Consider the following 24,081-nt stretch of genomic DNA (forward strand, 5'->3'; position numbering starts at 1 on the left):
TCTACTTGGCAGCTGTCGTTGATGGCTAAACACTAGAGACAAGCAGAGTCGGACAGATAATCGAATAGAAAACAGCCTAAACATGCTAATATTATAATTTGCAGTTAACGTCTAAAAAATACAATATCATGGAGGCCATTGTGGACAGCTACGAATATTTAGACCAGCCGGGGAATAATAACGTGTTGCTAAATTTAAGTTCACGGGCCTTTAGCAGATTGCCTCAAGCTATATGCGTCCACCGCGGTCGATTTCAGAATCCTGTCACCTACGGGTTACCTTAACAAATACGGAGCCGGTAGATCGCTTAGATTCTGATCGTAACAAAAATGTTTTTAACACGTAGTTTTTTTATTGCATTGATGACGTTATAGTTGTTTTCGCCAATGTCTATCCTGTTGAAATGCACTCAATACCGACTGGTGTCGTGCCGTCGTGCGTAGGTGGTGTTGGTGGTCTCCGACCGTGGTGACAACAGGCTCATTGCGGACGTCTTGAGTGCGCAGGCGCGCGATCATAACGTCACGGTGCAGCACACGTACTACGTGCCGAACGACTACAGAGACGACGCCAATGGAACGATACGACGCATCATCCGTGATTCCCACACCGCCACAAGAGGTGAGCGTCGCTTCAATTCTGGATGTTTGAAAATTTTCGTTCCTACTTACGTAAAGCTAGCATGCACGCATCATCAGTATCTTCATATTCATTTCTTCTTGGGCTGCATAACCTTGTAGTGCGGTCGCTCTTGCAATTTTATTAAGTATAAGACTTACTGTTTAGTGAGGCTCTTCTAACTCACTTCTAGTTCTTGTTAGGAGGTCAAACCGACAGCTTTACCTTCCGGACCTTCGAATGTGTAATGATTTTTCAATACTCTTGCACATTTTAGTTGGTTTTACAAAAGCTAATCAAATTGGGAAAAAAGATTGCAAACATGTTTGAGTATATCTGCTGAAAATGTTTCGTTCAAAACACGTTGAAAAACTAATTCCAAGAAATACAAAGGAAAACGCAGGAAAAACTGTCCGGCAAACATAAGATGTAACGAGCAGGTAAATTAGAAGCGCGGCGGTTCGGACTGGTTAGTATGACATGACGATTGTTACAGCGTGAGCTTATGCATGATTGATAGCGGATATTAGAGACTATACAGCAACTTAGAGACTACAGCAACTTGAGATATTTTCTTTGCAAGTCTCAATTACGTTGCACGAATGTTTAGTAATTCTGTGGAAAGCACCTTGCCCATTACATAAACATTATTTGCAACAAGTGTTATTTGCAACAAGTGCAACAACATTATTTGCAACAAATTACGCGCACGCACATAACATCTCGACGTGCATGGGGGCCACTGTGCAAGGCTCAAGTATGCCTAACTCAATAGCAGGCATTACAGCTTCACCTGGAAGGCCAAGAAAGCATGAGAATTTCGAAACAACAGAACAATTTATTGCGTTGCGTAAATAATCCTATTGTAATTTTTTTAATGCGAAGTATTTCTTAGCGGACTTAGGCAACTTTGAGCGTATCTATCTATCTATCTATCTATCTATCTATCTATCTATCTATCTATCTATCTATCTATCTATCTATCTATCTATCTATCTATCTATCTATCTATCTATCTATCTATCTATCTATCTATCTATCTAGGCGCATACGTTTGGGTGCTCTCATGGTCATGCCTTTAACTTGGCGTGAACCAAAATTAGCAAGGAAGGGTAATATGGTTTGACGAATATGACGTGCTGGTCAAGACAGGAATAATATCACAATCCCGTCGCGTACGTCGTCAAACACTTCCCACCAGACAGTTGCACATACCCATGGACGGGTATGTGTCCCTGGCATGCGGGTACGTGCCACAGAAGGTTGTAGTATCTACCCACGAACGACGAGAACACACACATGGGCTACTTTAACGCATGAGTGCTAAGCAATACGCGACATCGGTAGCGTCTACTCAACGAATGAATAGAATAAATATCAGTGTTATGAAAAACCTGGCATAGGCAGCGTTGCTGTGAGTTTTGTACAGTTCCGCCCCCATGATGGTTTATATGTCCATCCGTCTGTCTGTTTGCATGTATGCCTCTCTTTCCGTCTGCATGTCTGTCTGTTTTCCCGTCTCTTCGTCTATCTGTCCGTCTACACGTGGGTCCATCTGTCCACCCGTCCATCCATCTGTCCACCCGTCCATCCGTCCGTCCGTCCGTCCGTCCGTTTGTCTGTCTGTCTGTCTGTCTGTCTGTCTGTCTGTCTGTCTGTCTGTCTGTCTGTCTGTCTGTCTGTCTGTCTACAACGGAGACGGACAGACAGATGGGGTGGCTACGACAACAGAGGGGTATTGAGCCACAACGTAAGTGCATGAGGCCCACTGTAACGCCATGTTCTCAGAGCACCTGGATACTGAAAAGGCGCGAAGTGCTTACATTCCAGTCCAATCCATGGCACCTCGTGGCCATTTAAATTCAACCGTTCTATTTCGAACGGTCTTTTTGACCGTTCCTTCACCTCCGTCCGGAAAACGGACGATAACTGACAAGTGACATCTTGGCTCACGTGACATAGAACGCTACGGCATCAGTCATGGCTAAAATTGGGAAATCGGGTGCCACTTGATGGAATCGAACACGTCCGTCTGAATTGGGCTCACGGGACACTCAACGTCACGGCATTCCCCATGGCTCAGATGGGCCAATCACGAGCGCCTCGATGGAAAGGAACGCCTCCATCCGGATTTCGAATGTGTATAAAATTGTACCACAGCTCTAGTGAAATAGATGACGTCATACATAACTGGGTTGAAGAGGAATCAGTGATGTATATGTTCTGAACGTAGGCAGCGGTTAGCCTTACTAGCAGCTTACAGCTTGTCAATGAATACAGTTGCTTGACAATTCAAAAGAATAACCAACCAGTCATCGTTACATGCACTGACTATTTCACCAAAATTACATAGCTTAGCAAAACCTAGGGATGACGGTTAACGCTAATAGTGGAAGCATTCGTAAACCACTCTGAAAACAAGCGAACAAAGCATTAACGCACACAAAATGTTTTTGGCATGTTGGCCTGCGCAGAAGAGGCGCTGGCCAGTTGTGACACTGGCCAGCGCCTCCTCTGAATTGGCTTTTTGTGGATCGGTTGACGTTCATGCCACCTTGGCTACTCATTTTCAGTTAATTTACGAGATAAAAATAGTTTACCCAAAATGAAGTGAAAGTAAATAAGCATAAAAAACTGAAAAAAAGGGAAACATATTTAAAGGGCAGTTTATTTGCAAGATTTTTTTTTGTGGTATAACGTTCACGCGCACATATTTCACGCGCAGCCGCAGTGTACGGACTACCAAAATAATTTTGTTCATAGTAACGGATATCTGCTACAAGCGCTCCTATAATGCACAGTCCTCTAAGAACTCTTTTAGTAAGATAGATGCCTGTATAGATGAAAGGGCACTGAAGCGCACGGTCCGAGTAATTTCTGCTGTGTGTGACGGCGTATGTCCAAGCTTACTTGTTCTTAGTATAAGTTTTCTTTATCTTGCATTTGCATACTTTGCGCACTGTAGAATAATGTACTTAACATTATCATCATGATGACCGCAGGGGCTTTTCGGTTAGTTGTATTGGTGTACAGTTGTAGGAAACTGTTGTAGTATATTTAAGGTGTGTGAAATAAGGTCTGTGTGTATCCTAGGAGATAAGGCACGATAGAGAATCATTTTTTTAATCCACTTCGTGAAGTAATGATAGCTTTGGTTTAGTGTAATTAAATCAGCTCTTTCGTTGCAAGATGTTGTTATGTGATGCTAACTAATCCTTCATTAAGAACATTTCAAACTAATTGGGCTTGAGCTAAAACACATTTCGACTCTCCATTCATTGTCTGCAGTGTACGTGCTTTTAGCGGAGACTGGTGTCCTCGTGGATTTTGTGCGCCTCATGCATCAGGTGGGACTGCTGGAGGGCGGCGAGTACGTCATCGTCTCTGTTGAGGAGGAGGATACGTACGACCGGAGAAACAAGTACCAGTATATGAAAAAAGGTGAGCCTATAAGCAGTGCGAGTCTGACCTTTAAGCCTTTCTTCTTCTAAAACTGCCATTTTTAGACTGCTTCTATGTAAGACGTATACCATAGTAACAGTAGGGGAGTACGTGCAAAACCACAATATTATACAGTTACAGTTACACGTCTGCAGAGGCTATGCAGACGGAAGCTGCAAGCCATGGCGCACTGCGTCGTTATTGGAGGTGTTGGAGGCGCTCAACTAAAACTGCATATTATTATCAGGAAACTTCTATTGGAGCGCTGTTACGATTTCGACCATATACTGTTATTTTACCTGCACCTAAAGACAACACACCCCTCTGGCATTTTGCCTCCACCGAAATTCAGCTGCCATGACCGGGATTCAAATCCGCGACTGGTCTGTCAGTAGTGAAGTGCCGTGTAAAAACTAGACAACTGCAGAGGCTTATCAAATTAGTGTTGGTCACGTTGACAATACATCTCCTGCAATTCTTGTGTTCAAAAGTGTCGCAGAAAGCAAGAATGATTTTTCGCCTTCTGATTATTTGATAACAGCACGACCACGGTAGTGCAACAGTAAATAGAACAATTAATTTACGCTACATCTATGGTAACCTAGTTTTAACTGAACGCCAAGCCATGGTATACTAATCCAGGTCCTCCTCTTCGTTTTGGGAATATTTTTGGGATTTCACGTACGCTTCTTCCCCCTGGGATGTCGGTATTTATCTTAGCTTTTATTCCGATGCTTCTTGTGCACTACGTGAGCGTCAAAAAGCGGAAAGCAAGGTGTATACTGCACAACACCTAAACCTAAAAACAGCGATTATTTACTGAGTTTGTAAAATCAGTAGCACGACAGCAATTCTTCCTTGTATAGAAAAATAATAACGACATTTAAAAGAGCATTCATCTAAATCTGCTTATGCCAAAATTATGAATAAAAAGGCGGAGGAGAAGCACAATTTTTGGATATGCATCATATAAAATGTTAAGGATTTTAGGCACGAAGGAGCGCAGCATGCTTTGCTAGGAATGTTCCTTGTTCATGTGATGCGGTTACTCAAAGCAAAGCAATTATATGTTGAATATTTTACGGAAAGCGAGAGGTGTTCAACGGAAACTCATTTCCTTAGAGGTTCAAAGTCAACAAAGTTTTTTCTGAAAACCATACGGACCGCCAGCGTACATAAAATACTGCACGTTAAAAACCAGGAGAAAAGAAAAAGACGCACAGCCATAAGTACACCTATGGACAACAGGACTAAAGTGGAACAAGGACAAGAGCTTATTCTCAGTTTCTTAATTTAAAGACGATAGTCTTTCTTAGTGTACTTTGACGCTAAAATTTTGGCCTGTCTGTCGACTGTGCTTGGAAAAAAATGTTTAACGATTTTGAGTGCTTGGTACTCAACTATAGGAGAGCAGTAAGCTGTCCATTGCTGGCAACTTTGGACCAGAAAAGACTTGCCTAGTTCGAAATAGCTTGTTTTCTTTCCTTGTACTTCGTTTGCTTTTAATTCCTAAATCACATTTGCAGCGCCCACCAATAATACTCTGGTTTCTTCATTCATACTAGTAGGTAGTGCTGAGTGAAAAAGCAAACTTAGCGCATATATGAGACACAATATTAACACATCCATATACTGTTGCGTGTTGTTTTAAACTATAAATTGCATATATAAGTAATTCTAATGCAGGGTTTAATACGCTAAGCTAGCACTTCAACGCTATGCCCGAAAATATGGGTGTTACCTGCGCTTTGCTAAAGTGGTGGCACCTACCCGCTGCGTGCATTTGGGTACTTTGATGCAGCGCCTCCAGAATCCCATTCACCCACTTTCTCGCACAGAACATCAAATAAATATTTCATTCCCTCTCTCGAGGCGGAAGACAATCGTTATTCAACGACATTTTCCATGAAACATGCAAATATGGTGTCAATTTGTTTTTTTTTTCATCAAATACTGCACGTGTCTTTAAATGGGGAGGAAAGGGAATAACTTCCAGAGTATTTATTTATTTATTTATTTATTTATTTATTAAAAAATCCTTACAGGCCCTTTACAGGGCATTGAGTAAGGGGGGTAATTGGTGAAGTTTTACATATCACACAAAATAATTCACAAAGCGTATCACAAATAATTCACAAAGCGTTCAGCTTAATGAAAGTATGACACCTAGCTTCATGTTTTGCTGCAACTCTATAATCCCGTCAGTGCAACAGAGCAAGTAACCAATTGTAGCCATGCGTTTCTTATGTGTTCTCTGATAATGTTTTCTGCATCTCAGTTGAGCAAACGCACCGGCAAATCGAGGCGAAGCGTTGCGACGCACTATATCAACCAGCATAAGAGTTTCAATCCACTTTCAAACTCGCGAGTAACAGGAAAAATTTCAAAACATCTATTACCACAACCTGCATCGTTCACAACGTCAACCGGTGATAAAAAATGTGTTCTTTCATAATATTTTTTGCGTACGCTGGCTTGTAACTTTAAACAACATTCTGCGTGGGTGTCTAGCAACACTAGTTCACATAGAAGGCGACAGAAAAGGGTTTTCTCTGCTGTTGAATACATCTTAAAGATAGGCCATGAATATATGCTATAGCCTTAGAGCTTTAAGCAATAATTTAAAAGATGACGACGCGGAACGCTTGACCCAGCTGAAGCACATCAGGCCTGTTTGCTTTGATAGCATGTTGCATTAACAACACGAACATGTAGAAGAATAATAGTGTTTTCCTGCGTACAAAGCAACTCGTGAAGCGCATGAAATAAGCAGAGTGAAGTTTAGTGGTCACTTCAATATCCATGTGCTTTATGTTTTCTTTTATTTTATGTGTCGAGTTATTATGCTCTGCGCCAAACCTTCAATATTGAAAATTTTGTGCACAGCCACGCGAACTGCCTAGCCGGTAATACACGACGACAGAAAAAAAAAGAAATTGACTGATTGCTATAATGAAGACAAAACCATAAAAAGCAGGTATTGACTCAAATGAAGCTTATGCAAGGTTGCCCTGAATATATTCACGCTCCAGAGAAAACTCCAAGCTCTGAGAAATGCATAATTCTTTTATTTATATCAAAGTCAGATGTTTAGCTATTGAAATTTGATGCCGAATGCCATAGCACAAGCAGTTATCTTTCCCATGAATAGCGTCACAGTGAACACTCATGAGATGGGTGACATTAACTGGAAATGAAACAACTTCGGCATACGTCAGCAGTCACTTTTCCCGCCCACGTTGTTCCTAAAATGGAAGCTGTTTTATAATAAATACGCCAGATGTGAAGGTAATACGCGATCATGCCGAAAACGCGTGAATGATTAGGTGAAAATAAAGCGTCTTGGCTGACAGAAGACTAGCCATGGATTGATTGATTTGTGGGGTTTAACGTCCCAAAACCACCATTTGATTATGAGAGATGCCGTAGTGGAGGGCTCCGGAAATTTTGACCACCTGGGGTTCTTTAACGTACACCCAAATCTGAGTACACGGGCCTCTAACATTTCCGCCTCCATCGGAAATGCAGCCACCGCAGCCGGGAATCGAACCCGCGACCTGCGGGTCAGCAGCCGAGTACCTTAGCCACTAGACCACCGCGGCGGGGCCTAGCCATGGATCTGAACAGCATGGAATGGTTGCCTTAAGTATACCAGCTAATTTTAGAACAAAAGAAGAGGAAAAGCAAGGGCTCGATTTTGTTTGCTAGCAACAACAGTGAGAAAAAAGGTGACAACAAAGTACTGGAAAGTAGCGTGTGCGTTATTTTACTGATTACTATTTAAATGCGAATTATTTAAAGTGCACTAAAAGATACATGGCGCTGGAACAGTCCAAACCTCCGAAAGCTAAACTTTACGTTTGGCCCTCTGGTGATCCCTCTTTAACCAAATTGAACTAATAATATAAAAATTTTTGTTTCGGCGCGTACAAGCTAACTGAAGCGCATATCGCAGATTTTTTTTTTCTGTGTGACAAAACTGTGTTTTTGTTTGGTACAGGAACCATTGCGACGGCTTCTTCCTCAGCGTCTTGTTAGTTTTTAGCGCCTCTTCACTTATACCAAGAAGACGATGGTATGAGCAAGGTTTTTCTAACACGAATGATAAATTTGCAGTTGATTACAAGATAGTTTTTTTAGAGTGGGTTGAAGCTCCAACATCAATAAAGCATTTCTAGTGGGTTTCACTGATGCGTTATCGCACATTTGTGCAATCATCAATATGGAAAATGTGACGTTATTTCGCTGCTGATAATTAAAGCTTTATAAGATCTAATATTTTACGAGGGTATGAAAGAATTGAATGTGAAGTGTTACATATTTCACTTAATAGAGTTTCCGCTAAATACCGTCACGGGGTCGTGACGTGGCCGAAGACAGGAGACTTCGTGTTGGGATTTAACTGTTTATTTGGGCGAACCTGTACCCGGTAAACGGAAAGTCTAATTACAGCAGCAGTCTTGCACAGATAGCAGTCTCGGACTGCTAGCGGGGAATGGAGCGTCGGCCTTCGATCAACAACTGACAAGTGGCGAAGCGCGTCGGCATTTATACTCTTGCCGTCGAATGTTCTAGCGTTATTGCTGGCGGTGGTGTAGGTTCTAGAACAATCTGTACTGTTCTCACAGTGGGCGTGATCTTATCGAAATGATCTACTACAGTCCGGAACCTTCTCGAAAACTGCAGGCGTGGTTGACACTGAGAATTGTTTGGTGTTTTGGGACGACAACAAAAACTTCGGAAATGGAACGTGGTATTGCCCCCCTCTGAAAAAAAAAGGCATCGTCCCGATGCTTTAACTAAAGATGAAGGTACAATAATAATGCAAGAAAGTATAATGAATAAATTATGATACAACAATAATACAAAAAAACACTGTTTCAGTTCGTGAACGCGCGTGAAACGGCTTGAGGCGCGCCGCATTGACGACTTCAGGTCGCGATCGGCGTCGTTGAGAGTTCGTGATGCCGACGGGGACAACCTCGTAATCAAGTGGGCCGAGACGTCGAACCACCCTGTACGGTCTGAAGTACCGTCGCAGAAGCTTTTCACTTAGTGCACGTCGGCGTATCGGCGTCCACATCCAAACACGTTCACCGGGCTGGTATTCCACGAAGCGTCGTTGAAGGTTGTAACGGCGGCTGTCGGTCATCTGTTGATTCTTGATACGGAGACGCGAGAGTTGTCGGGATTCTTCGGCGCGTTGAAGGTACTCGCTCACATCGAGGTTTTCTTCGTCGGTGACGTTGAGTAACATGGCATCGAGTGTCGTTGCCGGGCTCCTTCCGTAGACCAATTTGTATGGAGATATCTGCGTCGTCTCCTGCACCGCCGTGTTGTATGCAAAGGTCACATACGGAAGAATGGCGCCCCACGTCTTGTGTTCGACATCGACGTACATTGACAGCATGTCGGCGATCGTCTTGTTAAGCCGTTCGGTGAGGCCGTTGGTCTGTGGGTGGTACGCTGTCGTCCCGCGGTGGTTTGTTTGGCTGTATGCCAAAATCGCTTGAGTTAAGTCGGCAGTGAATGCCGTTCAACTGTCGGTGATAAGGACCTCCGGGGCGCCGTGACGTAGGACGATATTTTCGACGAAGAACTTAGCTACCTCGGATGCACTGCCTTTTGGCAGGGCTTTTGTCTCGGCGTAGCGGGTGAGGTAGTCGGTAGCTACCACAATCCACTTGTTTCCGAAAGCCAACGTCGGGTGGCCCCAGTAGGTGCATACCAATCTGCTGGAAAAGTCAGCAAGGTGGATCAATGGGCTGCAGAAGTTCCGCTGGCCTTGTCGGCGGTGTCTTGTGTCGCTGACAGTCCCGGCATGTCCTCACATAACGAGTGACGTCGGTGGTAAGACGTGGCTAGTAGTACCTTTCTTGTATCCTCGCGAGCATGCGAGAAACACCGAGGTGCCCTGCCGTCGGATCGTCGTGCAGGGCCTGCAGGAGTTCTGGTCGCAGAGCTGAAGGCACCACAAGGAGGTACTTAGCTCGAAGTGGTGAAAAGTTTTTCTTTTGTAGAAGACCGTTTCGTAGGAAGAACGACGCAAGTGCGCGCTTTAATACCTTCGGGACTTCGGTGGTCCTGCCTTCGAGGTATTTTATTAGGGCTTTAAGTTCCGGGTCGGCCCGCTGTCGTTCAGTGAAGTCGTCGGTAGTTATTGTTCCAGAGAAGTAGTCGTCATCCGGGTCGTCGGGTGGTGGTTGATCGACAGGCGCACGAGAGAGACAGTCGGCGTCGGAGTGTTTATTGCCAGACTTGTAAACGACGAAAATGTCATATACTTGAAGTCTCAGGCTCCATCGTGCGAGGCGACCAGAAGGGTCCTTCAGGGTAGCTAGCCAACACGAGGTGTGGTGGTCGCTCACAACTTTGAAGGGCCTGCCGTAGAGGCAGGGGCGAAATTTCGACGTAGCCAAGATGATGGCGAGGCACTCCTTTTCTGTTGTGGAATAATATTCTTCTGCTTCGGATAGCGATCGGCTGGCGTAACTAATAACCATTTCAAGTCCGTCAGCCCTCTGCACAAGAACGGCGCCAAGACCTACGCTGCTTGCGTCAGTATGTATTTCTGTCTCGGCGAATTCGTCGAAATGGGCAAGTAACGGAGGCGTCTGGAGGCGATGTTTAAGCTCCTGGAAAGCGTGTTCCTGTGGCGTTTCCCACTTGAACTCCACGTCGGCCTAGGTAAGGTTAGTGAGAGGATCAGCGATGCGCGCGAAGTTTTTCACGAATTACCTATAATAGGCGCACAGGCCCAGAAATCGGCGCACGGCCTTCTTGTCAGTGGGTGGCGGGAAGTCGGCGATGGCGGCTGTTTTCCGTGGATCGGGACGAACTCGAGACTTGCTGATTACGTGCCCCAGAAACAAGAGCTCCTCATATGCAAATCTGCTCTTTTCTGGCTTCAGAGTGAGTCCGGACGTCTTGATGGCTTGAAGTACAGCTTCGAGGCGCCGAAGATGCTCGTCGAAACTCGAGGAAAACATGACGACGTCGTCCAAGCCAAGTCTGCCACTTCAATCCAAGTCTGCCACTTCAATCCTGCCAGTATTGTATCCATAACGCGATGAAAAGTTGCAGGCGCTGAGCAAAGGCCGAAGGGCATCACCTTAAACTCGAAGAGGCCGTCCGGTGTTATAAACGCCGTTTTCTCTCGGTCTTTTTCGTCGACTTCGATTTGCTAATAGCTTGTCTTGAGGTCCATTGACGAAAAGTACTTGGCGTTAGGGAGCCGATCAATTCCGTCGTCTATTCGTGGGAGAGGATACAAGTCCTTTCTTGTGATTTTGTTCAGGCGACGATAATCGACGCAGAAACGTAGGGTCCCATCCTTTTCTTCACTAACACCACGGGGGATGCCCATGGACTCTTGGACGGCTGGATAATGTCATCCCGCAGCATTTCATCAACTTGTATCTTCATGGCCTCACGTTTTCGCGTCGAAACCTTGTACGGACTCTGACGGAGTGGTCTGGCGTTTTCTTCGGTTATGATGCGTTGTTTCGTGATTGGGGTCCGCCGAATTTTGGATGACGACGAAAAGCAATCTTCGTATTGCAGGAGCAGGGCGTTGAGCTGTTCTTGCTTATGGTTCGGAAGTCTGGGAATGACGTCGAAAGCTGTGGGAGGGGCTTGGTTCCTCTGAGCAGGTTCCGCTGAATCGGTGAGGGTGAAAGGACTGGTGGCGTCGACATCTTCGATGTATGTGGCCATTGTTCCTTTGTTCATATGTTCGTACTCATTGCTGAAATTCGTGAACATAACCGTTGCTTTGCCTCCCCGCAGCTCTGCAATTCCTCTTGCGACGCAAATATTTCGGGTGACCAACAGATGCTGATTGCCTTCAACGACGCCTTCCAAGTCAGGTAATTTAGGAGCGCCGACTGAAGTAAGGACGCTTGAGTGAGGCGGAATGGTGACTTGTTCTTCCAGCACATTCACGGCATGGTGTCCTGATGGCGTGCGCGGCGGTAGTGCTTCTTCTGTGGATAAGGTTATTGACTTTGTTTTCAGGTTGATGACAGCACCATGGAGGCATAAGAAGTCCATGCCAAGGATGACGTCTCTTGAGCAACGCTGTAGGACTACGAAGTCTGTAGGATAAATACGGCCGTTAATGGTGACTCTCGCTCTGCAGAATCCTGCAGGCGTTACGAGATGACCTCCGGCTGTGCGGATTTCAGGGCCTTTCCAAGCTGTCCTAACTTTCTTTAACTTCGCGGCGTACGACCCACTGATGACAGAATAGTCGGCTCCAGTATCGACGAGAGTGGTCACACTGTGGCCGTCGATAAGAACGTCGAGGTCGCTAGTTCGCCATCTCGCATTACAGTTAGGGCGTGGCGTCGTGGTTACGGCTGCGTCGGCTTGTTCCGCTGCTTCCATGCTGCGTCATCAGGCCACCTTCGGTAAGTGAAATTTCGTCGTCAAGGCTTTGCCTGGTTGGCGTTGTGTTCGGAAAGCTCCGTCGCGGCGTCGTCGTTGTCGGAGGATCTTCGATAGTTCGTCACACAGCAACCGCACCTCCACCGATTGCTGCCCTTAGTTTCCCGGATACAGGCTAGGAGACCGGCCCCCCGTTGGGCCGGAGTACTGCCGCGGGTGCGGTGACATGCGGCGGCTGGGTGACGGCGAACGGGAAGGACTTCGGGGTGTCCATTGAGTTCCTGTCAGGTTGTCGGCGATGTCACGTGGCCGTTCCCCTGGCTGCGGACGTAGTGCATCGACGGCGAAGCCACGCAGTCCCATCTGTCAGTACTGGCAACAGAGGTAAGTGTGCTCGGCCTCGCCGCAGTGGTAGCACAGTGGGCGGTTGTCAGGGGTGCGCCAAACGTCGGTTTTTCTCGGCGCACTGCGCTGGCCCGCTGGCGAACGGTAGATCGTCGGTGGGGGTGCTGGCGGCGGTGGTGTCTGGCGAGGGAAGTGCAATGGGGCGCCGTTTTGGCGTGCGCGTGGAGGAGGGGCGTGGCGGCGTGCTGCAGCAGCATAGCTCATGACTTGCAGCTGCGGCTCTTGAGGCTGAGGAACGCCCAGCGACTGCTGGATCTCGTGGCGTACGACGTCCGCGATGGATTCTACGTGAGGCTGCGCTGAAGGAAGTAAATTTCGCAGCTTCTCTTGCACGATCGCTCGGATCGTCTCACGCAAGTCAGTGGTTCCGAGCGCTCGAATGTCGGCGTAGCTTGTAGACGAGAAGCTACGGTTATATTGCCGCGTGCGCATCTCGAGCGTCTTCTCTACCGTAGATGCTTCGGAAATGAATTCGGCGACTGTCATAGGCGGGTTTTTGATCAGCCCGGCGAAGATTTTTTGCTCTACTCCTCGCATAAGTAGACGCACCTTCTTCTCCTCGGACATGTCGGAGTCAGCGTGGCGGAAGAGTTTAATCATATCTTCCATGAATATCGCCACGTTTTCATTTTGCATCTGCATGCGGGTTTCGAGGAGAGCTGCGGCCTTCTCCTTGCGCACCACACTTGCGAAAGTGGTGAGGAACCTGGCGCGAAAGGCGTCCCACGTTGTGAGGCTTCGCTCATGATCCTCGAACCAGGTCCGAGCAGCATCTTCCAAGGCGCAATACACATGCCGTAGCTTGTCTTCGTCTGTCCAGTCATTGAAGGCCCTTTCCATCCAGCTTTCCGCGTCTTCCTGTGGCGAACCGCGGAAAGTTGGCGGCTCTTTGGGTTGCCGGAGCAGGAGTGGTGCAGGTGGAACCGGCGTTGACATGGTCGCCGTGGTCGACGTCAACGTCTTGGTTTTCCGAGCCTTGTCCAGTAAAAGCCCGTACTCCGGTGACAGACCTTGTTGCCTGCGGCTAACTCTCTGCTCATTGCTGGCGTCGGTGTCTTCATGGCGTGGGCTGGGTTCACAGATTGACGGAGGCGTCCGGTACATTGAAGAAACAGCACCTCCACCAGATGTCACGGGGTCGTGACGTGGCCGAAGACAGGAGACTTCGTGTTGGGATTTAACTGTTTATTTGGGCGAACCTAAGCCCGGTAAACGTAAAGTTCAATTACAACAGCAGTCTTGCACAGATAGCACTCTCGGACTGATAGCGGCAAACGGAGCGTTGACTTTCGATCAACAACTGACAAGCGGCGAAGCACTTGATTGATTGATTGATTGATTGATATGTGGGGTTTAACGTCCCAAGATTACTATATGATTATGAGGGACGCCGTAGTGAAGGGCTCCGGAAATTTCGACCACCTGGGGTTCTTTAACGTGCACCCAAATCTGAGCACACGGGCCTACAACATTTCCGCCTCCGTCGGAAATGCATCCGCCGCAGCCGGGATTTGAACCCGCGACCTGCGGGTCAGCAGCCGAGTACCTTAGCCACTAGACCACCACGGCGGGGCAAGCGGCGAAGCGCGTCGGCATTTATACTCTTGCAGTCGAATGTTCTAGCGTTATCGCTGGCGGTGGCGTAGGTTCCAGAACAATCTGTACCGTTCGCACAGTGGGCGTGATCTTATCAAAATGATCTACTACAGTCCGGAACCTTCTCGAAAACTGCAGGCCCGGTTTGCGCTGAGAATCGTGTGGTGTTTTGGGACGATAACAAAAACTTGGGAAATGAAACGTGGCAATACATTTGTTTGCTTCCTCGTCTCTCTAATTTTTTTGTTGTTCTTTATGCCGCACATTTAAAATAATAATGTGTAATGGCTAAACAATTATTTTCAATATTTTCCTTCTGTAAGTCAGTTATTTTCCTAAACAAGGCACTGTACAACCCATGATCTAAACCCTGATGTGGGTTTCACAAAGATGCTCGGGAACGTACCAATCAACCAATAATAACTCAAAAATGATCATTTATTACCTCGAAACGAAACGTGGAAGCAAGCGTAGAAGCCACCACTCTGCTGTGGATTCTACGCAGCAGAATCACATGTGAAATAGCAGTTATAGAAATTCGGGCACATGCAAGAAATACTATATCCTTTATAAGGCACAGGGCATTTCGCTGTGCCTTTACAAAGATTTACAAGATATGGGGACATCTATACGAGACACTATATCTCAGCTGAAAGGGTCATAGGTAAAAAAGTCACATCTAACAAACAAACAAAGCCGGTTACCGCAAAGTCCTCTCGGTTCTATAGATCAATTCACCTAAGACATGCGGGCGCCGCCATCTTGAGCTGTTAAACAGAAGTTTTTTTTTTTGTTTTTGTGGATTGCGACCTGAAATATTACCGTGTAAAACATCACATGCAGCAACTCAACAATTTTCATGCGCGAATGTTTTGCGTAACAGTGCTCGTGTAGTTGCTAAAAAATGGCAGTGGCTTAGCTCAGCTATGCCAGGATATACGTAGCGTTAGCAAAAGTTGAGCTGATTATTCTTAGCTTTCCAGATATCATGCTTACAGCTGTTCCAATGACGCACACACGGTATACATATCATGTAGCACATGTATATTAATTTTGCCGGGCAACTACTTCGGGATCCGATGAGTTAAGCTTCTTCGCTCTACTGCACCGTTGAGCAGCATTTGCAGTCTCTTTCTCCATGGCTATACCACAGTGGCAAACGCCCGTCAGAGGCGCTATCAAGCGGCTCCAGCGCAGTGTCAGATGGCGACATCACAGGGAAGGCGCGTGCGTCGGCGTCCATATGTCTACCAAAGCTATGAGGGCACTCCTCTGGAAAGCGCCCACCGGCGGCGGCGAGTGGCGCGTGGCCGCGGCCGAGTGCGAGGGAGGTGACGGCTCCGGTGCGTGACACCACTGATCGTCTGCGCAGCGCATCGAATTGCGCGCACACCGGCGGCGAGCCGCGCGCGGTGGTGGCGGAGTACCATTGCGCATGCGCAGACCAGTGCCACACAAAATTGGCTCAGCGAGGCCAGTGTAGATAGCGCTACAAAATGCAACAAACAAATGACAACAGCCCAGCATGGCGGCACTCAGACCTACCCGTAAGGTAGACTATATACCAAGCAGACACGTGTAAAGATATTGTACTAAGTTCCAGTATTGCCCTACAGATCATGTATTTTACCAGGCAATTGTATATTGCCTATTAGGAACAGCCCGGGCAACGTTGAAGAATAAAATGCTCTGCGAAACTCCACCATTTGCCGCGCGAAACTGCAATTCGGCAAGTGTTCCAGCGAGTCTCTGCAGTAGGCAACCAGGAGTCCTTCTTGTCAGCTAGCTTTTCTTGTCAGATATAATTCTTTACCACTTCTCGTTCTGTTACAACTAGCCCCCGCTGTCAGCGGGATGACTTGACACACCACCCGTATTAGCGCCTTGAATTGAGCTGATTGGTATGTACTGATACAGAACTAGACCTGGACTGTACAAGAGGACACAAACAGTTCTAGCGCCCTGTTCTAGCGATGTTCCTCCATTCAATGTCGCATCGGCAAATCCTAGTCTGAACGCGTAGTTTAACCTTGGATGACACTGCTCTTGTATTTCTAAACTTGGTCAAAGCCGCTAAAAATTGAAAAATTGCCAACTTTTAAAGGCTTGCAGGTGCCACACAATTAAATCAGCCCTAAATATATTTTCCATTGGACGTTGCATATATGTGTACGATTGCTGGTGCAGACATATACACCTTCGTGGTATAGCAGTTGTGAAGTTGCACAGTGGCGTAGGCAAACATTTTTGCTGGTGTGATTCACCAATACTTTATGCTTTGTGCATGAGTTAGCACATTTTCGTGTGTGTATACACAAGCAAAATGAAGGATATTCAGGAAAGGGTGTGAGCCCCCATCCTCTCACCGCTAACATTCCTTCGCCGCGGCTAAACCTCTGCATTGCACTGTTTTCTATGTTCGAAGATGCCAGCTTAATTCCCCATAATTATGACTCTGATTCGATGGAACATAGTGCAAAGGTACCCGGATACATAACAAGTGCGTTACGATGTTACGTCGTGATAACTGCATTGTGTGCCGTTAAAGTGGCACTGATCTAGCCGTCGAGCTTTGCACTCTGTGTGCGATATTTTGCCGCAATACTCAAGCAGATTTTTGCTTGCCTGTTACTGTCTCTCTGCGTCAGTGGGTGTGTGTTTGTGTGCGCACGCATGTGTATATGCGTGTGTGTAGGTGCGTGCATGCTTGGGAATTTATTTTATCGCTCACACCAGTGGTAAAACATTATTCTTTACCTATGCACTTATTAACAGAGCTGTAGTGTGGTTTGTAGGGCAAGAAAATTATTACCAAAACATTCGAATATATTACATATGATATAAGTAGCTATTGTAACAAAATAAATCAGCATGTCTAAACATACTTTATCGGCTAACGCGCAATTGCATTGCATTAAGCCAGGTTATTTCAGAAAGCGAAAAATTAGGATAGCGTGATTACGTTCCTTCGTGACTTTTGAAACCTTAATACGGCGTGAGATACACGATACAGAATTATCGAACCATCCTGTTCTAATCCTCACTGAGAAAAAAATTTATGGAAGCAGAGGCAAAGTGTTTCAAAATAAGAAAAAAACAAGAATGCTCCTCGCACTATTGTGCTTTTTGATTAATCCAGTACCTCACTAATTCATTTGAGCGAGTAGTTTCACTCAACTGAGGGCTTTTTTTTCTGACTTAATCTCTACGAGTGCCTTCATCTTATTTCAACGTTTATTTCTAGCTTCTCTGTTTGATTGCGTCGCCACTGGTGAGGGCACAGTGCGCTAATTAGTACAAAATGCCTTATTAGAAATTTTCGTAGGGTTCGCAACGAACCATTACTAGGCGGAACACCGTACGAAACATTAAAGACAAAACAAAGGCACGTGTAGCATGTGAATTTGAATAAGTACTTTTTCGAAGACCTGTGTTTATTATCTATTGGGTGTTACAAAAACAAAATAAACATTGATGAAGTGCCATTGAGTGACCTACTTATTTGATGAAGCGGAAAGGCACAAAGCAGACAAAGCTGTTTTTCATCATTTCTTACATTCCAGGCGTTGCTTTATGAACGCTTTCTACTACTTTTCCTTATCTCAAAAAGTCTGTCAGCTGTACAAAGTTCGAAAAGAAAGACAGGTAGCAATGAAAGCATAAAGTAGGTGGAAGCCTCTAGAGTACGGCGTTTCTTGTTTGTAATGGGAAATATGGCCTTTAAATGCGTGAATATAGGGCAACTGTTGGTAACTTAGTACCGTGCGAAAGCCTACACACATTGGGAAAGGATCGCTTAAAGTGAATGCTTTTCAAGTCGTTTGGCAAGTACTAATACATACAGTCGTTTCCTACACTCAGTGCAAGAATAGGAATGCGCCATTCGTGGTTGTCTGTCATCATCATCATAATCATCATCATCATCATCATCATCATCATCATCAGCAGCAGCAGCAGCAGCAGCAGCAGCAGCAGCAGCAGCAGCAGCAGTAGTACAGCAGCAGCAGCAGCAGCCTGACTACCCCATGCTTATCTTTCTAGTTACTTCAATATCGTGGTTCGGCTCTGCAGTTATTACCTGCCCTAAGAAGATATAGTCTTCTGCAACGTGAAGTGCACTATTACCTATCCCGAAGCGCTGCTCTCTTCCGAGGTTGTTGTACATTACGTTCGTTTTCTGCAGACTAATTTTAAGACCTACTTTTCTGCTCTCCTTGTGTAACTCCGTAATCATGCGTTGCTATTCGTCCCCCGAGTTACTGAGCAATGCAATATCATCGGCGAAGCGCAGGTTACTAAGGTACCCTCCATTGAATCTTATTCCGAACCGTTCCTATTCCAGGCTTCTGAAAACCTCCTGTAAGCACGCGGTATGCAGCATGGGGGAGATTGTGTCCTCCTGCCTTACATCCTTCTTGATTGGTGTTCTGTTGCTTTTTTTTGATGCACTATGGTAGCAGTTAATCCCCTGTATATTTCTTCAAGGTTGTTTATGTATACTTCATCGACGCCCTGATTCTTCAGTGTCTGAGACGGTTGATATTTTTACTGAATCAAAAACGCCTTCTCGTAATTTATGAAGGCGATGTATAGTGGCTGGTTATATTCTGAGCATTTCTCTATTACCTGATTGATAGTATGAGTGTGGTCGATTGTTGAGTAGCTTGTTCGAAATCCTGCTTGTTCCTTTGGTTGACTTAGTTCTAATGTTTTCTATACTCTGTTAGCAATTACCTTTGTAAATAGCTTGTATAATACAGAGAGCAAGCTGATCGGCCTTTAACTCTTCAAGTCCTTGTCATCTTTTTTCTTATGTATTAAGGTGATGTTAGCATTCTTCCAAGACTCTGGTACTCTTCCCGTCAGGAGACACCTCGTTAACAGGGTGGCTAGTTTTTCTAACACAATTTTTCCTCCATCTTTCAGCAGATCTGATGTTATCTGATCCTCACCAGCAGCTTTGCCTCTTTGCATGCTCTCCAAAGGTTTTCTGACTCTTCTACTATTACTGGTGGGATGTCATCTAGGTTACTGCTCGTTCTTATAGTACTGAGGTTGCTGTTGTCTGTAAGATTTCCGTAAATCCTTAGCGCCTTTGTGCGCTAGTTCATCACGTGATATATATATATATATATATATATATATATATATATATATATATATATATATATATATATATATATATATATATATATATATATATATATATATATATATATTGTAGGAAACTATGCGAAGGACGACACGAAGAAGCAAGAAACGGCAAGCCACAGCGTTGGTGCACACGCGCGACCCGAGCTTGCGCTTGTTTTGTATTTTCGGCCTTTTGCGTTCCTCGCTCTTCTGGCGTTCCTTGGCCTTCCAGTAGGTCTGTACGTAATTGAACTACGTGACATTTGGTGGAGGTGTGTGGACTCCCGTACAAACCTGGAACTTCGCTCCTGTAAGCTTCCCGCTCTACGTGACACGAACATGGCCACCGAGACGCCTCTCCAGGTGGGACCTTTGACCGTCCACGTCCCTTGCGGCACCATGTATCCTCAACGAGACCCTCCTATCTTCATAGGCTCCACTGAGTCGGATGGTTAAGATTGGTTGGCGAGGTATGACAAAGTCAACGCAAGTAACAAAGGGACGACCCAAGTAAGCTGGGCTACGTCACGTTCTACCTTGCGGACACCGCGCAACTGTAGTTTAATAACCACGCAGCTGACATTCCTAGGTGGTCTGCATTCAAGACTGCTATTAGGGACGTTTTTGGACGACCTGCGGCACGCAAGCTTCAAGCCGAGCACCGTTTACGTCACTGTACGCAGCAACCAGGCGAGACCTACATGGGCTACATTGAAGATTTGTTGCATCTATGCAACTGCGTCAACTCTACCACGCCTGAGAAAGAAAAAAATCAGGCACATTTTGAAAGGCATTGACGACGGCGTCTTTCAGATGTTACTCGCGAGAAATCCCCCCACAATTGCTGTGCTCGTTTCTCTCTGTCAGAGCTTCGATGAGCTGCGTAGGCAGCGCGCAATTGCTCGTCAAGCCCTCAAAACGCCAGACACACTCGCAAGCTTGCACCCAGCTGCCCATCCAACCAATCAGCAGCCGCTGCTTTCGACAATCAAGGACTTCGTCCGCAAAGAGGTAGCGCGCCAGCTGTCACTGCTGCCACTGACACATGAGCCCGCGCAAGCTTTGGCACCGGACCTCCAACACGCCATTCGAACCCAAGTCGCTGAAGCCCTTCAACCGGTGCATCAGCAACTACCTGTCACTACGCCTCTCATGTACGCCGCCGTCGCTGCTCGGCCTACGCAACAGCGTATGGCGTATGCTAAACCTGCCACGCTACCCTTTGTCATGCCTACGCGAAATCTTCAGCTTTATTTTACCGTCGAGCAGACGCTTGGAAGACGCCGGTTAATAGGCCCATTTGTTTCGCCTGTGGTATTGCTGGACACGTCGCCCGCCACTGTCGGCAAGATCCCCCTCCAATTGACACCATGGGCAGGCCAATTGCGTCGTGTCGATGGTAGACGCAATGTTTCTCCTTCCGTTGACGAGCAGTCATTGCTTCCTCTAGCCAGCCAGCAATAAAAGAGTAACCTTTATTGTCTCTACCTATGCCTACTTTCCCTTGTTAAATTAAATGCCATACGTAACTGCCGAGGCACCACCCTACACCTTCCACCTTTCATCCAGAAAGGTGGATCAAATGCAGACCTTTTGAAGGCGCACGCAATTGTTTAAATTGTATTTGGATGCCCTACAATGCTTCTTTTATATTTTAGAGACGAAGCTCCTTAGGGTATGGATCATTTCCTCCTTTTAAGTAGAATGTTGTAGTAGCCACTTATTGTTAGTTTGAAGAATCACTCACAAGATGGCGTCGTGTGTATATGTCCTTCGAAATATTATTACTTGGGGGTGTTAGTGAGTTTCGTATATTTGACGATTTAAGGGGATATCTGGTACTGTTATATTTCGAAATTCGGAGCATATCCACGGAGTGAGTGATGATGAATGGGTCCGCCCATCCGATGCGTGCTGTAGTGTGATAAGAGCGGACGGATGGACTAATGGACATATATACATATATACATACATGAATACATTTACACATGCATGCATGCATACATACATACATACATACATACATACATACATACATACATACATACATACATACATACATACATACACACACATACATACATACATACATACATACATACATACATACATACATACATACATACATACATACATGCATACATACATACATACATACATACATACATACATACATACATACGTACATACATACATACATACTGTAGTGAAGAGGAATGCCCACTACTGCAGCGACATCGACATGTTGGTGCGAGGCACGAGCTAAGACTGCCTGGTTGCTGCTGCAACGCTGCCCGTACATCTGGCTAGCTCTTGCTGCTTCTGTACCGACGCTGATACTGCTTTTGACCTTGCATTTAGATTATAATACTTACATACAGACGCTTCGCCCCACTCATCATCATTCACTCCGTGGATATGGTGTGAATTTTTTAGAACCGTACATTATTAGTGAAACTTTGTGCTCCTTAAGGCAGAAGCCCATGCGCTTCCTTACCTAGAATTCTTTGATGATATCTGGTGTTTTATAAGTCTCAAGACCGGCTAGGTGACGTACGCTGACGTTGCACTGTGCAAAAGGCTCCAGCAGTTCGCCTATGACGAAATGCGACCAACTGGGCTGGGAACAAACCCGTGACTTTCGGGTTAGCAGCCGAGCAGTAGCACCATAAACGCCCCGCCGCCGCGGCAGATGAGTAGAGATAAAACAAAATGCAGAGGTTTTTTTTAAATGATACGTGTGGCAGCACTATCATCAAGTAGTTTTTTTTGGCTTGGTGTTAGCATATATATGTAAGGCGGCATCTTATGTTAGAGGAATGGCTTTTTTTTTCTTGATTCTAAACAACAATCATTTATTGGTGACAACCAATTGTGTGATTTGCGCGATGTCTCCAGCGTATACCACCCTAGCCCACTCTAGTCAATCACGGCCGTACACTAAAGGAGGCTTAGGGGAGTCTGCCTTCAGCGAATGGCAAACACAGCAGTGGTGGAGCCATCGCTGGTGATCAAGCTTATTCGGAATGATCAACATTGTTCTGTCGCGTGTAGGAAGCATGCAATGGCCTTTCTTTTAACATAACCGCCCTCTTGCCATCAAGTTGTTTTTATTACATTGCGCTGTAAGACCAATGCCCGCTGCACAGCTTTGGCTCCCTGTAAATACATCCAACATAGTGGTTATGAAGATTGCTCTGCAGTATCCGTTGTTTCTTCCACCTTATCAAGGTGCTCGGTCTCACGCTCTACTCTTGATATCCTTACGCCGTTATTTTTAGCCTGTAGATTGTCCTAGATTCAAAGCCCACCTTTTCAGGGAATGACTTTTTTTTTAATGCGAAGCATTTCTTAGCGAACTTCAGCGACCTTGAGCGCATCTATCTATCTATCTATCTATCTATCTATCTAGTCGCTTGCATTTGTGTCCTCTCAAGGTCACCCCCTTCACTTTTCGTGAACGAAAATTAGCATGGGGGGATAAGATGGTCATACGAATATGACGCGCTGGTGAAAACATGAATAATGTCACAATCCCGTCTCATACGTAGTCAAACACTTTCCGCCAGACAGTGGCACATACCCAGGAGCGGGTGTGTGCCGCTTGTGTGCGAGTATGTGCCACATGGTATTGACACTTATTGTCTACCTAGGAATGACGATATTCCACAGGGGCAATTTTAACACGTGAGTGTTGTAGAATACCAGACATCAATATCGTCGACCCAACGAAGGCATAGAATAAATATCAGTGTTAAGAAAACCCTGACATAGGCAGCGTTGACCCCCTGACGAATGCAAATAATAAATTTCAGGGTCCCAGCAAGAATCAAACCCAAGTATTCTGCGGTGTAGTCAAGCATTCTACCACAGATCTGCGACAAGTCTCAGAAATACTGTTCAAATAGACGCTAATCTTCGTGAAGCGTCAAAAGTGGTTGCAGTGCTGCCTACCCAATTTTCTAAACATTACATATGCACACCTTTGATACGGCCGTCACGTCAGGTTAACGTAAATTTTGATTGGGTGCATGGCACTGATGTTGATTTATGTAGCAGTGTTCAGAGCAAGCATTTTCGCGAGCATAAGCGCTCCACACCAGCTTACGGTGGTGCTAATAAGCATGTTCCAGTTGGCATCGTTGCGCAAGTGCAAAAAACTGGTTATATAGACGCAATAAAGTCTTCGACATATGTAGGTGCGTGCTATATTTGTACATATATTTAGCGTCTTTTCATGACGTGTCGCTCAATAAAAAAAATTGCAACATGGTCACCATTCCTCCGCACGCTTTGCATAACATCAATTCCCAGGTACGTGGCATCTGCCGAATTTTTTTTTCTCTAAGACGAAGTCAAAGAACGAAAAAATGGGTCGAGAATTCGTGGGCGATGGAACTTCATTTATGCGAGAAAGCATCGTTCTAAATGTTTCATTTGATTTAAAATCACAAGCGCCCCAGTGTATATAGTATCTAACATCTACAGGACTTGCTATTT

General features: G+C 45.7%; 1 protein-coding gene across 1 annotated transcript in view; it reads left to right on the forward strand.

Moving 5' to 3' along the window:
* The window catches only part of LOC119185209 (guanylate cyclase 32E-like), a 150,475-nt gene that overhangs the window by 44,824 nt on the left and 81,570 nt on the right, over nt 1-24,081 (forward strand). The window contains exons 4-5 of the mRNA XM_075870105.1: nt 444-621; nt 3,907-4,059. Coding sequence (XP_075726220.1) covers nt 444-621; nt 3,907-4,059 — 331 coding nt within the window. The remainder of the gene's footprint in view (nt 1-443; nt 622-3,906; nt 4,060-24,081) is intronic.

This window comes from Rhipicephalus microplus, chromosome 7, assembly GCF_043290135.1.
Source record: "Rhipicephalus microplus isolate Deutch F79 chromosome 7, USDA_Rmic, whole genome shotgun sequence".
NCBI classification, from domain to species: Eukaryota; Metazoa; Arthropoda; class Arachnida; order Ixodida; family Ixodidae; genus Rhipicephalus; species Rhipicephalus microplus.